Consider the following 21,551-nt stretch of genomic DNA (forward strand, 5'->3'; position numbering starts at 1 on the left):
TATCATTTTATTTATTTTTTAATTTTTATTTTTTGGTTTTTTGAGACAGGGTCTCCCTACATATTCCACTATGTAGCCCAGGCTGGTCTCGAACTCATCTTCCTGCCCCAGCCTGGAATTACAGGTGTGTGCCACCAGGCCCAGCCTCACATAATTTTAAAAGTTCAGTATTAGGGCTGGGGATTTAGCTCAGTGGTTCCGTCACCTGCCTTGTAAGCACAAGGTCCCGAGTTCAATCCCCAGTACCAAAAAAACCAAAAAGAAAAAAAAAAAAAAAAAAGTTCAGTATTTTCTACTTCTATTTACTAGTAATCCGAAACATAATAGTTTATTTTAGACATCTGATGATGAGATGCTATTTAATACTCTGCTTAGAAACCTACAGGCTCCAAAAAAGATTACGTAAAGAACAGGACTTTCAGGCCCAACTTTCCTTCTTTGTGCTCAGTTACCTTTTTTACTTTTCTCGGATGACTTGTCTTCACTGGCATCCCTGCTTCTTAGCTTATCCTGGGCTGGCAGAGAACTCATATTGATAAGGGCTCGTGTGGCTGTCATTTCATCCAGCCAAACTACATTGCCTAAAATAAGATGTAAAATCAAACATTACACTGTACGCCAATTGTGACCAACTTATCTAGATACAAACTGTCATCAGTAAGTATACAAACCAGCTAATGAGAAGTAAAAAGGTGGGGCAAAACCTCTTTGAAGAACTTGGTCTAGAACTACATTTCCAAGCTGTGTTCCACAAAATGGTTGTCAAGTGTTCCAGAAAAAAGATTCTGTATATTAAAACTAAGAGGAACACAGAGTATTAACAGAGTGTTAGCAGTTCCTTTCCTTCTTTTTAATGAAGTCTTGCTATTTGCACAAGCTGGCCTCAAACTCCTGGGTTCAAGTAATTCTCCTGCCTCAGCCTCCTGAGCAGCTGAGATTACAGGCTCAGACTATCATGTCTGGCAAAATATTAACAGTTCTTGATGATGACAACTGCCAAATAAATTTGGATTATCTATTATACTACCGCCCCCTGCAGGGGAGCTCTCTGCTATTCTTCGTCACCTGACATGCCAAACGATGTTCCCACATCATAAAGTGTGGTCAATGAAGGTAATCACAGGATATGTACAATGGAGACAAAATAGCTACTTGGTTTTATAGCAATTAATTTAAGTTACCCCTTTAGGGAAATGAATTAAGAAAAAATATTTGAGAAGTGTTATGGTTTGGGTCTAGATGTCCCCCCAAAGCCTCATGCAGTCACAGGTGGGTGAACCTACAATGTGTGATGCTTAGACTAAGGGTGTGTGATTACTAAAGTACCACGCAAGAGTGATTGGCTTGGTACTGCCCTAATCCCCGTAGTATGAACAAGATAAAAGGAACAGGGGCCGGGGATTTAGCTCAGTGATTCTGCCGCCTGCCTCACAAGCGCAAGGACCTGAGTTTGATCCCCGGTACCAAAAAAAACAAAAGATAAAAGGAGCAGAATGATACTATTAAAGTCCCTTGTTGTTTTTGCTGTGTTCTGCTCCCATGAACTGTTGCCCCTCTGCTACTCTGCCTTGGAGCCTCCTGATTATGGACTGAAACCTCTATGTATGTAAGACAAACCTTTCCCCCTTTAACTTTGGGTGTCGGGTTTTTGTTTTTTGTTTTTTGGGGGGTTTTTTGGGTACCGGGGACCAAACTTAGGACCTTGCACTTGCAAGGCAGGCGCAGTACCACTGAGCTAAATCCCAAGCCCAGAGACCCGCCAACTCTTAACATCCCTTAGCAATAGTTTTAATATCTTAAATCAAGGGCTAGCAAACTGTAACCCACAGGCCAAATTCAGCCCTTCACCTGTTACTTATCTTCTTGGTAATAGATTTATAGTAAGTCCCTGACTTACAAGCATCTGAGTTGCAAACTTTCACAGATACTAACAGACCTCACATTACACACATTCGTAGACGCAAACAAATCTTGACAGTAGCTCACATGTCTGTCAGACATTGTAACAGTTGTGTTGCTGAGTGCTTACTGTACAGTGCCGTAATGTACAGTAGTACAGAGCTCAATCAGGATGTCCAGAAGCAAGAGGAAAAGCAGTGGTGATATGAAGGGGACTGCTAGAAATCACAAAGCAATATAAATTGTATGTTTGTATCAAAGGTGTGGTAAGACTCACTTTGTCAGACTTACCAACCAATCTATACTCCCAGAACAGAACTTGCTCGAAAAGTGGGGACTTGCTGTATTTAAGTATAAAGCCTAAACTATTTGCTATGTGGCCCTTTATAGAAAACAGTTTACTGACCCCTGATTTGGAGAGTGTTAAACAGAAAGAAAAATGGAAAAAACCCTTTTACTCAGTCATGTTTCCTCTTTCAATGAGAACACTAAATCAACATCTTCAGAGAGCAGCTGAGAAAATCAGCTGTTATCTAGGGTACCACCTAGTAGGTCAGCCAGCTGGCAGCAAGTAAAGCCAGACTACAGGTAAGTCAAGACAAGAAGCCAGCAAAGTGGTTACCAGAGATCAGACCAGACTGAGTAGGGAGGCAAGTCAGAAATTACAGCTGGCTCACAAACTGGAGAACTCACAGGTCAGGGTAAGCAGATGATGTCCCTGAAAGTAGAGTGCAGTCTGCTACAATGTCAGAACATTCTGGACTAGTTCTAGATCAGAGACACTGAGGCAGAGAAAACCATCTTAATAACTATATGGGGGGCCGGGGATGTAGCCCAGAACCACAGTGCCTGCCTGGCAAGCGCGAAGTCATGAGGTCGATTCCCAGTACAAAAAAAAAACTGTATGAGAAATAGCAATGATAAAGTCGAAAGGTCTAAAAATGCAAACCAAAATCTGCATAGTTGGACTATCACTCCATTGGGAACTGTGGATGTTAAAGAGTCATCAGTAACGTATACTAGACCCAGAGGCCAGTAACCAACCTCCTTAGAGCCTGGGGAATTACCTCCAAGCTGGTTTGGAATACCCACTGGGTATGAGCTGGCAGACTAGTTAAGGCATCCTGGTTCTCATGAATAAGCAATGTTTGGGCCTGGGATTAGCTCAGTGGTTCCACTGCCTGCCTCACACGCACAAGGTCCTGAGTTCGATCGCCAGTACCAAAAAAAAAAAAAAACTATTTATGGGCTGGGGATTTAGCTCAGTGGTTCTGCCATCTGCCTCGTAAGCGCAAGGACCCAAGTTCGATCCCTGGTACCAAAAAAAAAAACCACACACACACAAACACAAAAAATAAGCAATGTTTTTTTTCTCCTAGGGTAGAGGGTAGGCATAAACAAGTAGTTTGGGCCATAATTATTTACCCTTTTGGACAGTAAGAACTCTTTGAAAATCATAAACAAAGGTACATTCGACAGAAAACTTAGGTGTACTTACAGGAGGTATCATCCAACCATTCAATATGAGCTGGAGGATATTCTTTAAAATAGGAAAAGATATCCTGGGTACTCATCTCATCTACTCCACAAATATAGATTGTCTCCAGTCTCACTTTGGGAATTGCTAGAAAAACAAGACACAGAAAAGATGAGAGAATTTCCCCACTTGCTACTACAAATCTTACTAATACACCTTAATTAACAGTTCAATTAAAATTTATTTAGAAAAGAAATATGTCCAAAAAATGACAGTTATTTCAAAAGAACATGAAAGACAGTAATTAAAACCTTTTAATTTTTATCACCAAACATTAAAGATTACTTAATTCAAAACAATCATGTTAGGCTAAGAAAGATTAAACAAATGGTATTGGTAAAATACCTCTCCCCATGTTAATCTGTAGTAATCAAAGTAATACCAAACTCAAAAGGATTATTTTTCTGAGCATGACAAGCTGGTGCTAAGATTTTTTAATACCTGTCAAAGAGAAATGTGCAATAAGTGGGGATGATCCGAAAGAAGAGATGCTGTTCCTGGGTATATCAACGCATGAAACTAGCATAAAGAAAGTATAGCTAAGTACAACAGCACATTTCTGCAACAGCTACTCAGGACCCTGAGGCAGGAGGATTGCCAAGTTTAAGTCCAGCCTGGCCAACTTAGTGAAACTGTATCAAAATAAAAATATAAAAAGGGCTGGGGATGAAGAGTAGTGGCAGAGCGGCCCTGGGTTCAGTCCCTGGTACCACTAAAAACGAAGAAGAAAAATGAAACTAGAATAAAGAAATCCAACCAATCAATAAGAAAACGACAATCCGAAATAAAAATAAAAATGAGCAAAGGATAAACAGGCAATTTACACAAAAAATACAAAAGGCCAATAAATATATGAAGAGATGGGGATTGACCTTCTTACTAATCAGGAAAATTTACATTAAAATAAGAAGATACCAGTTTTCACAGAGTAGATTAAGTCTTTTAAATGAAGTGTTGGCCAGTGTGTAGGAAAAGTTACTCCCCCTGCCAACAGAAGTATGAACTGCACAGCTATTCTGAAGGGCGAACCAAGACACAGCACACAGGAACAAGAATTCCACTCCTCAGTATCCACCTTAAATCACATACAGGGGTTCACAAAGTAGCTCACATGAAGGTGTTCAGTACAGCACTATTTCTCATATCCAGTAACTATGAGACTACTAAATTAGGGATTACCCATATTAATTATGGTTTATCCATATTATTGTATGTAATGTAAAAAAAAATTAGACAATTCATTGAGTGAAAAAAAGTTGTAAGCCAGGCATAGTGGAGCATATCTGTAATCTCAGCACTCTGGGAATGAGGCAGGAGGATCGCACGTTTGAGCCCAGCCGGGTAACTTGGCAACTTGGCAAGCCCTTATGTCAAGGTAAAAAATTTTTTAAAGGGCTAGGGATGTAGCTCAGTGCAAAACCCCTGAGTTCAATCCCCAATAGAGGGAAAAAAACAAAACAACAAAAAAACCCAAGTCATAGAAAATCACATACAATGCAATGACATTTAAAATAAAAAACAGAACAACAACAAACACTTTGTAAGGGTATATATTTGTGTACAAAAATACCTAGAAAAAAGGATGGTACAGTACATACTACATTAACAGTAACTGTTACCTCTGGATAGGGAGAAAGGATGACAAGCTGAGGTCAGAAAGGAACCTTGCCTTATCAGGATTGTGTTTTTACCAAATACTTAAAAGTATGTTATCTCATTTAATCTTTTTAACTGAAAAACATGCAAATATATCAAGAAGAATTTTTAAATGCCCTAGTTTTATGTTCCATTCCTTAAAATATCTCAGGCAAATAAAAACATTCCATACAAAACTAGGGCCCCTGTAATCTCTCCATGTCCCCTATCCCTTCCTTTTCTGAAGTAATTCTGTCAAGAGTTCAATGTCCATTACTCCCAAGCATGTTTTTCTTTTTAACTGATACATAAAAACTGCATACATTAATGATTACCATGTGATGTTTCAAAATATGTATACATTGTGTAATGTCTAAATCAAGTTAAACATATCTGTCTCCTCAAATATTTATCATTTTTTTAATGGTGAAAACATTCAAATCCTTTCCTAACTTAGCCTTCTGAAATACACAGCACATTATTGTTATCTACAGTACCTTGCAGTACAACACCACAGCAGAGCTTCTTGCTCCTATCTATCTGTTACTTATTATTACCTGATCAGCTCCTCCTCTTCTCTCTCTCCTCACTATTCTCTGAGGCTCTGGGAACCACCATTTGACTCTCTACTTCTATGAGTTCAACTTTTTTTAGATTCCAAATATGAGTCACCTCATTTTTTTGAGCCTGGCTTATTTCACTTAACATAACAATCTCTAATTCCATCCATCCTGCCCCAAATGACAAGAGTTTCATTCTTTGTATTAATGGCTGAATAGTATGTATATATGCCACATTTTCTTTATCCATTCATCAGCTGATGGGACACATAGTAACTTAATTCGTATCTTAGCAAATGTCAATAGTGCTGCAACCAAAAAGGGAGTACAAACATACCAATTTCATTTCCTTCCGGTATATAAAAAGTAGTGGAAATGCTGGATCATGCAATAGTTCTATTTTTAATTTTCTGAGGAGCATCCATGCTGTTTTCCATAGTGGCTGTACTAATTTACAGTCCCACCAATAGTGTACAAAGATTTCTTTTTCTCCACATCCTCATCAGCATTTGTTATCAACTCAAAATGGACTAAAGACTTAAATGTAAAGCCTAGAACACTGAAACTATGTACTAGAAAGAAGCAGGGAAAACACTTCAGGATACTGGAATGGGCAAAGGTTTGTTGGACAAGACCCCCAAAACATAGGAAACAAAAACTAAAATAGACAAATGCGATTACATAAAACTAAAAAAATTCTGCACACAAAGGAAACAAGAGTGAAGACACAACCTACAGAATGGGAGAAAATATTTCTAAACTATACATCTGAGAAAGGGTTGATAATGAGGATATGTAAGAACTCCAAACCTCAATAGTAAAAAAAAAAAAAAATCAAATAAAACAATTAAAATATAGGGACACCACAGATGTGGCCCTGTGCTAGAGCACTTGTGTCTGGCATGTAGTAGGCAGAGTTTGATCTCCAACACTGTAAAATCAGAGGGGGAGGGAAGTAATAGACCTAAATAAACACTTCTCAAAAGAAGACATACAAATGGCTAACAGATACATGAAAAAAATGTTTTCAACATAACTAATCACCACAAAAATACAAATCACTGCAGTAAGAAAAGCCATTACCAAGCATGTTTTTATTTGCTACATACTGCTTTTATTTAAAACAAAACACATACCAATACTTAAAGATAAGAACAATAGTAAATGGTTGTGCTGTCATTTCATTCGGAAGAATAAGAGAAGGACTTCATGGAAGCCCATGTATGTACAGCCGTAAGACATCAGGAGAGTACTTCCTTGACAGTCAGATTCATAAAGATGGAGCAGCCTCAAGACATGAACCCTACCCAGTCCTCACTGGTGACAAGTGATGATGAACAGAGACATAAATGCCAAATGGAAACAAAGGCTGAGTTAGCCTAGGAGGACTTTAGTTCATTGAGCTGAAAGCATGATTTTGGAAGAAAAAAGAGCCTATGAGGAGTCAAGCAACGGTTCCACAGAAAGTAACAAAGAATGGGAAGTGACGTGGAAGGAAACACACTGAGAATTAGAAAACATCAGGTAGAGAGATAGAAGACTTGGGTTTTTTTGTTGTTGTTGGTTTTCCTATGTAGGTCAAGCTGGCCTCAAACTCACAGCAATCCTCCTGCTTCAGCCTCCCAAGTGCTGGGATCACAAATGTGTGCCCCCCTGCCCATGATAGAAGACTTACTGATCTGATAAAAAGAATTTAAATGAGTAGGCAAAGAAAACAAAAAACAACCAAATGACAAAAAAATCAAGAGCTTAAACACAAAAGGAAAAGACTATAAAGAACAAAACTTCTGGCCAAAGATGTTTATTTTAATTTAGACAGAATGGTATACATATCGAAAACTGGGCAATGTATAATTTTATTCAAAAGAAGCAGGCAAAGGCACAGGGTAGGGATGGAGGGAGAGAGAAGCAAAAGCATTATCACTACAGAGATAAACCAGTCTCAATTAGCTGGCAGAAAAGATGGTTCTTTCTCAAAAGAACCAAACTGACAGTACAAGATCCAGTATAGTTGGGAACTTTGTTGAAATCAAGATTCAGCGGAAGATCACAGAAGGAGAAGACCCTCACTTCGCTGACAGTGTCACTGTGAGATACAAAACAAAGCAAGAAAGAAGGCTGCGAGACTTAGGCCCAACCAAGGAGAAAGGGCCAAGTGCTGAGGGGGTAGTGAAGAGATCCACTGGAGGATGGGAACTGCATAGGTATCAAGTGCCAACTGCATGCCAGGGGCTCTGGGTGTCAACCTGGATGTTCTAACAGGGAAAGATGACAAATGACAGATAGTAGAACCCAAAACTCAAGTCTTTGGGAAAGCAGATTTCAAAAAACCCAGAGAAAAAAAATAGTCAACTCCAAGGCCTCAAATTAGAATAAGTCAAAAGACACGAAATACATTTACTCAGTATGAAAGGTGACCCCAAGAAAACTTAGGAAACTTAGATGAGCCAGGCGTGGCGGCGCATGCCTGTAACTGCAGCACTTGGGAGGCTGAGGCAGAAGGATCACCATGAGCTCAAGGCCATTTGGGGCTACATAGTGAGTTCAAGGTCAGCCTGAGCTACATAGCAAGACCCTGTCTCAAAAAACAAAACAAACAAACCAAAAAACAACTTACAAGCACACAACCCACAAAGAACAAACCCATATGGGAGATGGATAAAGAGTAAATAATGATGAAATAATGATGAATATTAATGATAATAATAAAGAGAACAAGAATAGCACAAATCTGAATGACTGACATCAGTCTGTGTAGAAACGTGGAAAATACTGATGACAGGCTGTCAAATATAAAGGAAAAGGGCCAGGGATTTAGCTCAGTGGTTCCGGCACCTGCCTCTCAAGAGGAAGGAACCAAGTTCGATCCCCAGTACCAAAAGAAAAAAATGTATATATAAAGGAAAAAAGCAGTATGACTACAAAAGGAAAGACAAAAAGCAAGCCTATGCTCAGAAAAGAGATTAAAAGTAAATACATAAAATGTTGGCAACAACAGTGTGGGTGTTACTGTGGGCAACTTTTCTTCTTACTCTACTTTCCAAATTATCTTTGGTGAACATCAACTGTTTGTAAAACTACAGATCAAAAAGTTTATTGTCAGTCTCCAAAATTACAAAAAGAAAAAAAGTAGCTCACTACATAGAATCTATAATCCCTTAGAAAATCATATCTTTCCCATAGGAAATGACATGAGTTCAGTAAGAGAGCCACACTAACCTCATTTTTTTTTTGACAGGATTACTAGGTCAAGAAACTCAAAGAAAGGCACAGACAGTGTTCTACCTCAAGTTCATTAAGAGTCATAATCCAGTTCCTCCTTACAATAAAATGACATATGGGTCTGATAACAGAGTAAGACCTATACAGTGCACCTATGCTTCATGGTATAATAAGGTAATATACTGTTCAACACTGACAACAGGAGAAGAAGCAGAAGCCATGGCTATTAAGATAGAAAGGACACATGGTGAGGAATATATCTAAAAAGATAAACAGTAAGAGTTAAGATGGGGCCCAGGATTTAGCTCAGTGGTTTCGCCGCCTGCTATGCAACCGCAAAGACCTCAGTTCGATCCCCGGTACCAAAAAAAAAAAAAGGGTTAAGATGAAGACAGACTAAAAATGGAAACTTGAAATCAACAAGATATAATTTAGTAGGGGTAAATTAAAAGTTAATTTTTAAAGTGTCTCAAATATAAGATAAGAAATTCTGAGAAGGGATCTGGCTAAGTTGCCTAGTCTAGCCTCAAACTAATTATTCTCCTATAGCAACCTCCCAAGAAAGACTGTTTCAATAGGCCCAATTCCCAGAGAAAAGACCTGGGTGCTTTGACCACAAGGTAAGTACAACACTAAGAACTGGCTGGACAGAGATGACAGTAAATACAGTCTTGCCACTTTCTCCATGAATCCAATCATATCTAGAATCTACACCTCATCTTGGGAAGGACATTTAGAAACTGGAAATACAGAGGGAGTCCAGAAAGCCAAGACACATAGACATTCAGGGAAGAGGCACTAAGCCTGTACTTCCATTACCTGCGGGGTTGTGTGAAAGAAGAAACAATTTAACAGTGTTGGTCCAAGAGTCACACAGCAATCATCACATACCTAGAAAGCAACGCTCAACTCTGACGAGGTATCCAAAAATAAAGCTGGCTGCTTCACAAGCAGTTCTTAAACCATCACTAGATGTTCTGGCGGGGGCCAAAAGACCCAAGGGCTTCCACTGCTGAGCAGGAGACTGGTCTAGAGGACCTCTAAGGTCCCTTTAAACCATGAAAGATTTGATCTTGGAGATAAGGCTATAGAAGCTGTTTGACACTAAGTCACTCAAAAGTAGCAGAATAGTCTGATGCAGAATAGTCTGACGTACCATGTTCCAAACTGTGTCCCCGAATGCTGGCAGGGGAATTAGAAACACAGGCTTCAGTAAGATCAGTGGGACCATGGGCAAGTCTCTCATCCTCTCAGCATCTTAGTTTTCTCATCAGTAAAATGTAAATGATAAATACCTTCCTCTCACAAGATTATTGAAAGGACAAGTTAACCACAAAGGTGAGTAACTGGAACACAGCATTTAACAAATTCATTTTTGGGCCGGGGATTTAGCTCAGTGGTTCTGCTGCCTGCTGCGCAAGCGCAAGGACCTGAATTCGATCCCCGGTACCAAAAAAAAAAAAAAAAAAAGGAAACAAATTCATTTTTATTATGGTTGTTGGCATTAATAATAAGAACAAGGGCTGGGGATTTAGCTCAGTGGTGCCACCACCTGCCTTGCAAGCGCAAGGTCCTGAGTTTGATCCCCAATACCAAAAAAAAAGAAAAGAAGAAGAAGAAGAAGAACTACAACAACAAATAACTTGATGCCTGGAATAACTGCAGAAGTCAAGATGTATTTTCCAACTTCCTCATGAACCCAAGAGGTTGGGTCAATTAGATGACTATTTACAGGGAAGAGAATGTCAGATAATGATAAGAATTAATATTTATAGGACAGTCAACATATGTCAGGCACTATTCTAGGAACTTAGGCCATCCTACCTAAGGCACATTTTAATATTGCTCCTTAAAATAAGCAACTTTCACCAGCTGACATCCCAGGTGGGCCTATTGTCTTTTTTAGAATATCTTCAGAATTATGAGATCAAAATTGCTTTTCCAAACTTTCATTCCCTCAAGAATCATTTAAAAATTAAAACATCCCCAAAAGTGGTCATATTAAGTATCAGTCCCCTTTTACAAACAAGAAGACTGAAATGTAAAAAGATTTAATAACTTACCCAATCACAAAAGATTCTCAGGAAAATGTGCTACTCTAAAAGGCTCCAAAAAAAATGGGAAAGAATTATGAATGTTTGATCGGGGATGCTGCACACAGGAAGTCATACCTAAACCAGATGAGGCACAGAGAAGGAAAGGCAAATGAGCAGAATGAAAGGCATGAACAGTACCAGAGGTTGGGGCTGGAAGTCAACAGATGTAGTGAAATTATAGAACTGGGAGAAGGCACTCCAAGGTCTGCTTGGTCTAGACCGTGCAGGCACAGGAATGCCAAGCTGCACAGCTGTCCATAGCCTTCAAAGGACTATTCCTGAAAGAGAAATCCACTCAAGGAGACGCCTGAGATCTCAGCCTGCAGGGAAAGCAAGGTCATATTCCTGACTTGAACCACAAGGAAGGAAAAAGAGTAAAGCAGCTCCCAGAGTTCAGCACTACATCTAAGTCACTCTTCCCCCTAGGCTCAGCTGAGGAGGGATACAACTGAGCCTACAGCATCCCATCATGTATTATATAGTAACAGAGCAAAGGAATCAAGACCAAGGCTTTTGAGTCAGATAAAGTTGGGCTGGAATCCTGATTCCACCTTTACTAGCTGCATAGCTCTGGGCAATTTAGTAAACTTCTGGAACCCATTTCCTTCTTTGGAAAATAATGAAAAATTACACATATATATGTCCCTCACAGGAATGCTCTGAGAAATAAATATGTAACGTGCTTAGCACAGTGTTTGGTAAGAAAGCAAGTTTCTAACAAACAGTAGCAATCCTTCCATTCAGTTAACATGTTTACTTTTTCTTTTATCAAGAAGGCAAGGCTTGGGCCAGAGATTTAGCTCAGTGGCACCGCACCTGTCTGGCAAGCACAAGATCCTGAGTTTGATCCCTGGTATCAAAAAAAAAAAAAAGAAGGCAAGCCTACATGAACACATGAACTCACACAGCATGGCACACACCTTTAACATGCATTCAGAGGGCAATCTACTGAGTACCTTTGTAAACAAATTTGCAAATACAACAGAAGGAAGACTTGCATTCACAGATTCATATTGGAGTGGAATAACAAGATGTAGACTCACTAAAAAGGAGTAACTTTCCCTTTTATATATAAATTACTTAAGTAAGACTAGAGCAGATTACTACAATAATAATTCAGGATTTCTAAGGAGCACAATACCCTAATAAAACAAAAAATAAAAATAAAATGAAATCACAAATCCAACTGCAGGAGCAAGTTTGAAACTCAGGGCAGGATTAATTTAGCTTTCTCTGACAATAGGATATTATTGGGTGGTTTGTATTTACCATGCATTCATATTATCAATAAAAGTGTTAATAGCTTTCCTCCACCAATCCCCAAATTGTTCCAACTTCCCTAAAAGGTCTCACCATGATACATTATTACTACCTTTAAAGGCAGTTAAAGTTAAAACCTCTACAACAGGGTCTCATCTCATCTCTGCCACCAACCGGTGACATTCTCTGGGGCACCTCAGGAAAGACAATCTTTTCTTTTCCAGCTTTAACATCTGAAACACAGTTGATAGCATCATAAATGATGCTATGACCTAGGAACGGGGACTTCATAAGTCCCTTCCTTTTGGACACCTGGATGAGGACAGGATATGCAGGGCAAAGCCAAGCATGAGGCAACAGCAGGGAAAAGTCACTCTCCTGGGAAATGTGGGAAAAGTTCCCCCAAAACACCCTGTACCTTTCTTCATCATATCTCGGTCCAAAGCTACATTTCTCTGGGCAAGATTTACTTCTGATCGAAAATGGAAGCGCTTGGCCCGCTGTTCTTTCTTTTCAATTGCTTCCTAGAAAGTACAGAAAAAGTCAAAGAGGTAAAAGCATGGAGGAGGAGGGGGAGAAAGAACATTAAATCCAAACACAATAAGACATATCAGCAACAACCCTAAAATAAATCAGAAGAAATAAGGAACACTGCACTTTGAATGAGTTTTACAAGGAATTAGATATTTACATTTAATACGGATGTACATTATCACTGCTATAATTTGTAATTATCTCCACCCTATCACAGCCTATCACTGTGCTTGGGACATAGAAGCAGTGCAATGAGTGTTTATGAAGTTTTCTGACACTTATTATTAGCAATCATACCAACAAATTACAACTAAACAATCTATATCTCAATTTTCCAGGTATGGCAAGTGAAGCATAATAAAGTTAAAATGGTTTAGGGCTGGGGATTTAGCTCAGTGGTTCCGCCGCCTGCCTCGCAAGTGCAAGGACCCGAGTTCGATCCCTGGTACCAAAAAAACAAAATAAAATAAAATGGTTTGCTGGAGGTCCTTTGGGACAGATCTTCTGATTCCAATGCTATTTCTAGGAGCCTCCACCACCACCACCACCACCACTTCACACTTCTGTGGCATTGTAATCACACCTATCAAGTTTTTTCACATTATTTCTGCCTGAACAGTCCACTCTCTAAAGCTAGTTCCCCATTTAAAAATAACACTGAAGTAAAGAAACCCTCCTCTATTCTAGGCTTGAGTCCACGGAATTGCCAGTTTTCATTTTTAAGTGACACACGTTGACACTTCACTGAAAAAATAATCAGTAGTGTAAGTTTCTTCAAGAGCTAAAATAGGGCTGGGGATTTGGCTCAGTGGTTTCGCCACCTGCTGCACAAGCGCAAGGACCTGAGTTCGATCCCCGGTACCAAACAAGACAAAACAAAAAGAGCTAAAATAAATCCAGGTCCAACTGTGGCTTTCTGATAGCTCTTAGGAATCCTTCACTAATTGTATATTGACTTGGCCACACTAATTGAGGGTCTGACTCTAGAAAGTTTGTGGGGATTGGTAAAGCAGCAACACTTCAGTTATTTCCCAATGTTATGCTAATTTTCTTCACTGAAATATTCCTAGTACAAACAATAATCTAGTTTCCTTTAGTAGCAATTTAAGTACCAACTCTAGACTCTTTCTCCCATTTACCTATTTCATATAATGGCAAATGACATAGGATTAGAGAAAGTCTACTCCATTCTCAATTACAATATGAAAACATTTTCACTTTATTCTATTGTCTTGTGTGTCTAGAAAATTATCAGTTCTTTCTTTTGGCCTTTAAGAAATCTGAGACAGGGCCAGGCATGGTAGCATGTGCCTGTAATCCCAGCACTCTGGAACATGAAGGCAGGAGAATCACCAATTTGAGCCTGGGCAACTTACTAATTTAGTGGGACCCTATCTCAAAATATAAAAAAAAATTTTTAAGGGCTGGGGACATAGCTCAGTGCACTGGTCCTGGATTCAACCCCCAGTACTGTAAAGAAAAAGAAAGACAGACAAACACACGCACATTAAAATACAGATGAAATACAAAAAATGCCAGTAGAATATATTTTTATTTTTGCTTTTAGACATCTGACATAGCAATACTTACTATTATTCAGAAATGTAATTCAAAGTTTTATTCCAAACTTAACTCCGCACATTTAAATGAGGGGGGAAACGTCTAACCTGGTTTAAAACGACAAATATATATTGACTGTTTATCAGGAAGAAAACAGGTTTGATTCACTCTGAGGTGTCAGAATGAAAGTGGTGCTATGGTAACAGCAATCACTAGATAAAAGGCATATACTCAGGTACTGTGAATAACTTGGTTGACTTGGCCTTCAAAGTTTAGACAGATACACAATCAAGAAATCCTATATTTCTAAGTCTGCAACTGGTAAGCAATAAAAACATTTACTAAGGGCCAACCATGTGCTAGATGCTTTGTTTTATTTAAATGGAAACAAAACACATTTTTAAAGAATGTACATAGTATTTTGTTTTGTTTCCTTTTTTGTTTTTGTTGTTGTTTGAGACAGGGTCTCACTATGTAGTTCAGACTGGCCTGGAACTTAACTGTGTAGCCCAGGCTGGCCTTGAACTCACAGCAATACTTCTGCCTCAGCCTCCCAAGTGCTGAGATTACAAGTTTGAGCCACCACACCAGGGTACACATAGTATTTTTTAGGATTATTTTATTTTTTGGTACCAGGGATCATACTCGGAACCTTGCACTTTCGAGGCAGGCAGCAGTACAGATAGTATTTTTAAAAAGCATTCTTGGTGCAAAATTCTTTCTTAGAAATGGCTGAGTACACACATCTAGGTACAGTGATTTTATCTTTTTGTGGATGAAAAAATACACAAATGGTGCCTGGATGCTTTCAGAATACATGAAGCATCATTGTAGAACAAGAAATTTTTGTAAAAATTTTAATCTGACAACAAAGGAAAAAAAGAAATAAAGAATATTTATTGTTCTGCTAATCCTAGGGACCAAATTCATTAAGTTCACCAGCTTATTAAACTGAATAAATCACAGTGTGTCTTACCTTGGAGGTGACATCAATTCCAGTGATGAAGCTGCCAGCCTTGTTTTCATATCTTCTGCTTGTGTCCTAAAAGAGAGGAAGGGTGAGAAATTCTGGCAGCAACTGAGGTAAAATCCATGATAAAAGGCAGTCCAATAACTGGTTCTTTTTGAATAGTCATATTCTTTAGCAACCCTTCTCCACCTGTGACAACCTCTCATTAAGAAGCCCATCCCCAGGGCTGGGGATTTAGCTCAGTGGTTCTGCCACCTGCCTTGTAAGCAAAAGGACCTGAGTTCAATCCCCAGTACCAAAAAAAAAAAAGCCCATCCCCATGACTCCATAGTAGCAATCAACCAATCTAACAAGAAGTCTTTTTCTAGACAGAAGCCTGTCTAAAATCTTATATATTCCAGGAAGGTATCCATGTAAATGAAAATCCAAACGATTTCATGAAAAATGTCAAAGATGAGGCACTGTCATTTATTTCCCCAAATGCAGACTGGACAAATTGCCCATGCAAGGCCACCAAGTGGAGTACAAGCCTCCATCAAAATGCAGAAAGTCTGGCCCAACTAGAATTCCTGGGGGAAACACACAGCACAGTGCAATGAAAAGAGGATGGGATGTGAACACAGAGGGAGGACCAAAGTCTCAGTTCCGACATTTACCACATCATGTGTACAATTTCTTAGACGTGTCTGGGCCTTGGTTGCCTCCATGCTATGTGCTTATCTTCCTGATCATTTATGCTGCTCTCCCAACAAAACAATCTTCTTCCCATCTCAGGGCCTCTGTGCTTGTTGTCCCTGCTGGGAACATTCCCTTCCAATCTGCACCTGGTTGGTCCCATTTTGTCATTTACAGCTCAGTTTAAATGTCACTATCTCAGAGGACTTTCCTGACCATCCTATCACCTTCTGCTTGATGCTCTGCACACCCCCTCCACCCTTGTACTTTCTACCCATTAACATATTTATTTTCTTCATAGAACTTAACACTAATGGAAATCATTTATCTACTCTGTCCCCACTAGAACATAAACTCTAGGAGGCAGTTTGATCTCGAGGCTGATCAGGCATGCAGAACTATGCTGACATACAGTAGGTGATGGAATACATGTATGTTGAACTGAATGAAGGGATGTTGATATTTATGTCACAATTCCAGTGATAGTTAAATGGCATAATGTAGCAAATGGCAAAATGTAGGCATCCTAACTTACCCTTTTCCTGTAACCTCAGTTTAAAAGCAAGATTTGCTGACATACAGTTTTGGTTTTTTTTAAAGTTGATGTGTGAAACTGATGGCCAGCCCTGACTGGACATAGGACCACAAAGCCACAGCAAAACATCCCTCATCATTCCTGCTGTGGTAAAAGAGAGGCAGGACCATAGCGGTCCTGATACTTTGATTTCACTACGGGTCAGATGCTAGGACTATGGAGTAGGTGCTATACAGCAATGGAAATGCGGGGAGGCAAGACGACCCTTAAATCAGAACAGTAACAGTGTTTGCTGCTGTCAAGTCCAGCTTTTTTCCGAAGAAATAGAACGAGTGCCATGTTTAACAGGCACAACTTCACCGGTGCAGGGAGACCTGGATGCGGGCGCCACCGAACAGCTCCTTCTGGGCCGCTCCAGGTTCGGTGCTCGCCTGGGGCTCCCCTTTTATCTCAACCTGAGCCCCTCCTCACTCACTCCCTAGCACAGCCTAGCTCCGAGGGGCAGCGACTGGTTGTCCTCAACTCTCTCCCCGATCTCCCCACCTCCAGCTCTCTCGACACCCATTTCCGGCGCCCTGGCGTCCTTTATCCCGCTCCGGGTCTTCCTCAAGCCTGTTCCTCTGGCCCCATCACCCGCGCCCCCTCTAACTCCCCTGACTTCCCAGGGTGGGACGCCGGCCACCTCCCCTTCCGGCCCCCACCCGCTCGGGCACTCGCTCCGCAACCTCCTCCTTGGCCCCCGCCCCCCGCCCGTACCGGGATCAATTCCTTTAGGGAGCGCCGCACTGGCACGATCTCTAGCTCGCCCTCTTCCACCTCCATGGGCTCCGGCTCACCACGCTCCAAGCTGGACTCCACCTCAGTGGACGGAAGCCCCAGAGCCGGACCCACCGGGGCCTCTGCCTTCACCGACACTCGCAGGCCGCGTACGGCCGCCATCGCTGCCCGCCGGCCGCACCACTGAGAATTTGCCCTGCACACAGCTCGGCTAGAGCGCCGCCGCCACCGGCTACAGAGAAGCACTGCTGCTCCCTAGAGCGTCACCTACTTCGGCCAGAAAGCCGCCTTTAGTACCACTGCCCCCCGGTAGGCGGGAGGAACCTGAGTTGGTTTGGGGTAGGATCTGGTGAGGAGAAGGCAGGCCGAGTGGGGGCAGGGGCGGGGCTTGGAGGAGCCCCGCATAGCTGGGATTACAAAATACCTGTCCCCTGAGGACTAAACCTGTACTCAAAGCTAACGCCTATGGGAGGGACACTATGTTCCTTCCAGACACTTCCAAGCCCTTGAACCCTTACAACAACTTTATGAATCCATTCTTTATTATCTTCATTTCACATAGAGGAAACTGAGGCATAGAAATTTTCCCAAAGTACAGGCTGTTTAAGGAATCAAAACGTGGATCTGAGCCCAGGCAGTTTGGCTCCAGAACCTAGAATGAGCCTTGGTCTATCACCTCTTGACAATCCATAGGTTAACAAATAGTTAATTATCTTGTAAACCCTGACTCTTTTGACTCTTCCAGTAATTTACCCATTTTATGTACTTAAAAAGTGAGACTTGAAGAGGGTGGTGACCAGCCCAAAAGCTTAGACCCCAGTTTCATGACTGATGGGGCCTCCATCCACCATAGACCTGAAAACTTGATTTTTCTGCAGTTACTTCTGACAAGAGCCTGGTTGGGAAAGGGCATGTCTAGGCTTGGGGGGGGGGGGGGGTACCCCAGTCAGTTTTTGCTTTGAGTCCTAATTTTGCATCTTTCTCTCTGTGTAACCTCAGGCTAGTTCAAGTCCCTTTCTGGGCCTGTCTTCCCAGCTGAGGAAGCGGTAGGTGGGTCTTTGAGGCCCTACCAGATCTGCTTATGGAGGAATAAATAATTATAAACCAAGGAAGACCATGAGCAGAATCAGATGCTATGTGTGATTTTGGGCAAGTCATTTAACTCTTGAGTCTCAGTTCCTTAGAACTGTTTTACATGCCTGCAAAGAAGGTTTTGAGGGTTAAATGAAATTATATGCAGATGCAAGATCCAACAGAAGTAGAGCATATCCTAGTTTTTCTTACAGTGGTGCTAAACAACAGGACAAATACAAGATGGAAGTTATTAGAAGGCTGGTTTTCCTTAGTGAAAGGAATATAAAGCAGTTATGAGGTTCAGTTGAATACATAGAGTGCATTTTTTTAAAAAATCATTTCAAAGAAAGTTTATCACAGGCCCCACTATTCCACTGCTTTTCTAGGCCTGTAGGAGTTGGGGTGGAAGAGGAAGGAGCACTCTCCCTCTGCTGTGAACATCAGGAGGCCAGTCCAGAAAGCTGGGGAGGCTCTTCTTTGTGCCAAGTAGGAGCCCCGCTCCTTGACGATTTGATGCTGGGAGGACCCTACATTGCAGCTCAATGCAATTCAGAGGAGAACAACCCTCAGACCTGGCAAACCAGGGAAGTCAAAACACTAGGGATCCTGCCAGGAAATCCCTTTGTGCTCTTCCTTATTCAGTTGCTGTTATGGTTTATATCTGGATGTGCCCCCAAAGCCCCATGCATGTACTTATGGGTGGGGCTTTTGAAAAGTGACTGAATCACAGGGGCATTAATGCTGAGTGTCATGTTAGGAGGTGGGGCCTGGTCTGAAGAGGCAGGTCACTGAGAAGTGTGCCCTGGAAGGGTGTATCTTCTCTCTTTGCTCTCAGCTTCCTGACTACCTTTATATGAGCAGCTTTTCCTCTGCCATGTCTTAGAGCCAACTGACTATGGACTGAGGGGCTAGCAACAGCAAACCTCTCCTCCTTTAGTTTGTTGGGGGTGTTTTTTTTGGTACTTGGGATCAAACTGAGGACCTTGCGCTTGTGAGTCAGGCTTGGTGCCACTGAGCTAAATCCCCAGCCCTGCTCCTTAAATTTGTCGATGTCAGGTGTTGAGTCCCAGCAACAAGAAAAATAACTAAGATGGTCACCCGACTCACCCCCAAACCCGTCCTCAGTGTAGCCTGCTGAAGTGGAGCCATGGAGAGTTTAGGAGATTGTAAAGAATAATTTTCAAAAAGTTAAAAAACATACAGCTAGTGGCACCATGTCTGACTCGCAAGTGCAAGGTCCTGAGTTCAATTCCTGGTACTGAAAGAAAAATGACTCTCAAAAAAATAAGTATACCCAAGTTTTGTTTTTGTTTTGCAGTACTAGGATCAAATCTTAGGACCCTGCACATGCTAGACAGGTACTCTACCACTAAGCTGCATACTCAACCTTCAAAGCTTTTATCTATTCATTGAATAATAATAATTTAAAAAGTAAGATATGAAGACTAGTTCACAAGAATTTGAGAATGAATGTTCAATTGGTTGGTCAAAGGAAAATCAAAATGATTTCACAAGACAGGTTAATGCCCTACAAGGCAAGAAACTGTAATCTTTGGGGTTCACTATTCCTTCAGACAGAAGACATTTGCATTGCCAACAATTATGTACTTGTTATGAAATGTCTATAAATTAGCTTCTACTCTCAAGAGCTGTAAAATATTCTAATTAATAGTCAATAGGAAGTCTAACAAAGACTTCCCCCTAGAGAATTAAATGGTCTACCAGTTCATCATGGTGATACACACTTATAAACCCAGCACTCAGGTGGCTGAGGCAAGAGGACTGCAAGTTCAAGGCCAGCCTGGACTATATACAGGGACCCTGACTCAAAAACTGAGAGACAGAGCTGGGGATTTAGCTCAGTGGTTCTGGCGCCTGCCTCGCAAGTGCAAGGTCCGAGTTCGAGCCCCAATACCAAAAAAAAAAAAAAAGAAAGAAAAAGAAAAAGAAAAACTGAGAGACAGAGAGAATGAGATAATCCCTAGGAGGAATGTGCATGTTGGGTAATGCCAGATATCACTCGGTGTTGTTTTAGTTCCAAAGTCTAGGTAGTTTTCCTAGAAAGAGGAAACCAGGAGAGTGGGACCTTGCACAGTCTGGGGAGAGTTTTAAGAAGGGATTGACAGAGTGTCAAATGCAGCCACAAGTTCATGTCAGAACTTGGCTTCCATATGGAGGTTTGTTGGCCACTGACAGTTTTGAAGGGACCAGTGTCCAGATTAGAGGGGGAGTTGAGACAGTGTGGAGAACTCTTCAGAAATTTGTAAATGAGAGGTTAGGGGGCAGGAGAGGGTATTGACAAGGTCTTCTAAAAGGTTCCTTTTTTCTTCTTTTTCTTTAATTATAATCTCACCACCCCTTTCCTTTTCCCTCTCATCCAGAAAGGAGGGGAATAAAAATAATAGAAGCCCTTATCTCCTGGGGTAACAAAGGCCAAAGCCAGCAGAAGGTAATATAAGCTTCTAAGGTGAAATCAGATGCTGCTTAAGGGTTAGTAACATGGTCCTCTGGCCTGAGGTGATACTGTGCTGATTAAAATAGAGCTGTTCTTTTCTAAAATTTTTATCAGTATATGTTTACAGTATGTAATGATTATGTAAATTCATCATGGAGAGTTGGTACATGTACACAACACATCTCAATTCTTTTTACTTTCCCTTCCCCTCCCCACTCCATAAAACAGAGATGCTTTTTAACACAGTTTGAAATCGGGCACACAAAACCCCCTCACCACACGCACTATAGTTCCTGTCTATCCTTGGGACACAAACAGATCAGTAGTTAAAGAAGAGTTTCCACAGTTAAAAAGAAGGTCATGAGGCCATGAGGCCCATGACACACACTGCAGCTAAATTCTCACAATTCTTCCCTCACTTCCTCTACCACCACCTCCCCTGACCACTCAGCAGCATGGACACTGGTAGCCATTCACAGCTCTGGAAACTATGCACACCCTTCTGTAATAATGCCACACTCGATTCTCCTTTGACCTCCTGACCACTCCTGCTCAGGTGTGCCTTTACAGGTTCTGTCCTCCCCGAGCAGTGACAGTCTTCAGGGCTCACCCCATGCTCACTCCATAACCTATCTCAGCACACTCTTGGCTTCAACTCCACTGCCATCAACACCCTGAGGACCCCCGGGCTTCCATTTCCTGTTCTCTTTCCTCTGAGCTCCAGACCTGCCTGTCCTGCTGCCTAAGGATAGCTTCCTTTCA

At 41.2% G+C, this 21,551-nt stretch overlaps 1 protein-coding gene across 3 annotated transcripts in view; it reads right to left on the reverse strand.

Moving 5' to 3' along the window:
- Ncbp3 (nuclear cap binding subunit 3) overlaps positions 1–17,469 on the reverse strand; it is a 38,551-nt gene extending 21,082 nt beyond the window's left edge. Inside the window, exons 1-5 of one of the 3 annotated variants that reach the window (XM_087191650.1) lie at positions 17,320–17,469; positions 15,280–15,345; positions 12,628–12,733; positions 3,398–3,523; positions 453–581 (exon numbers count right to left, since the gene is read on the reverse strand). In XM_087191650.1, the coding sequence (XP_087047776.1) occupies positions 453–581; positions 3,398–3,523; positions 12,628–12,640 (268 nt within the window). In that variant the 5' untranslated portion in view covers positions 12,641–12,733; positions 15,280–15,345; positions 17,320–17,469. Of the gene's footprint in view, positions 1–452; positions 582–3,397; positions 3,524–12,627; positions 12,734–15,279; positions 15,346–17,239 lie in introns of all 3 variants that reach the window. The other 2 variants (XM_004857224.4, XM_013076894.3) reach the window with 2 other exon arrangements.
- Between the last annotated feature and the right edge of the window lie 4,082 nt (positions 17,470–21,551).

The sequence above is a fragment of the Heterocephalus glaber genome, unplaced genomic scaffold (assembly GCF_053883595.1).
Source record: "Heterocephalus glaber isolate CG9 unplaced genomic scaffold, H.glaber_assembly_v1.0 deba00001564, whole genome shotgun sequence".
In the NCBI taxonomy this organism is placed as follows: Eukaryota; Metazoa; Chordata; class Mammalia; order Rodentia; family Bathyergidae; genus Heterocephalus; species Heterocephalus glaber.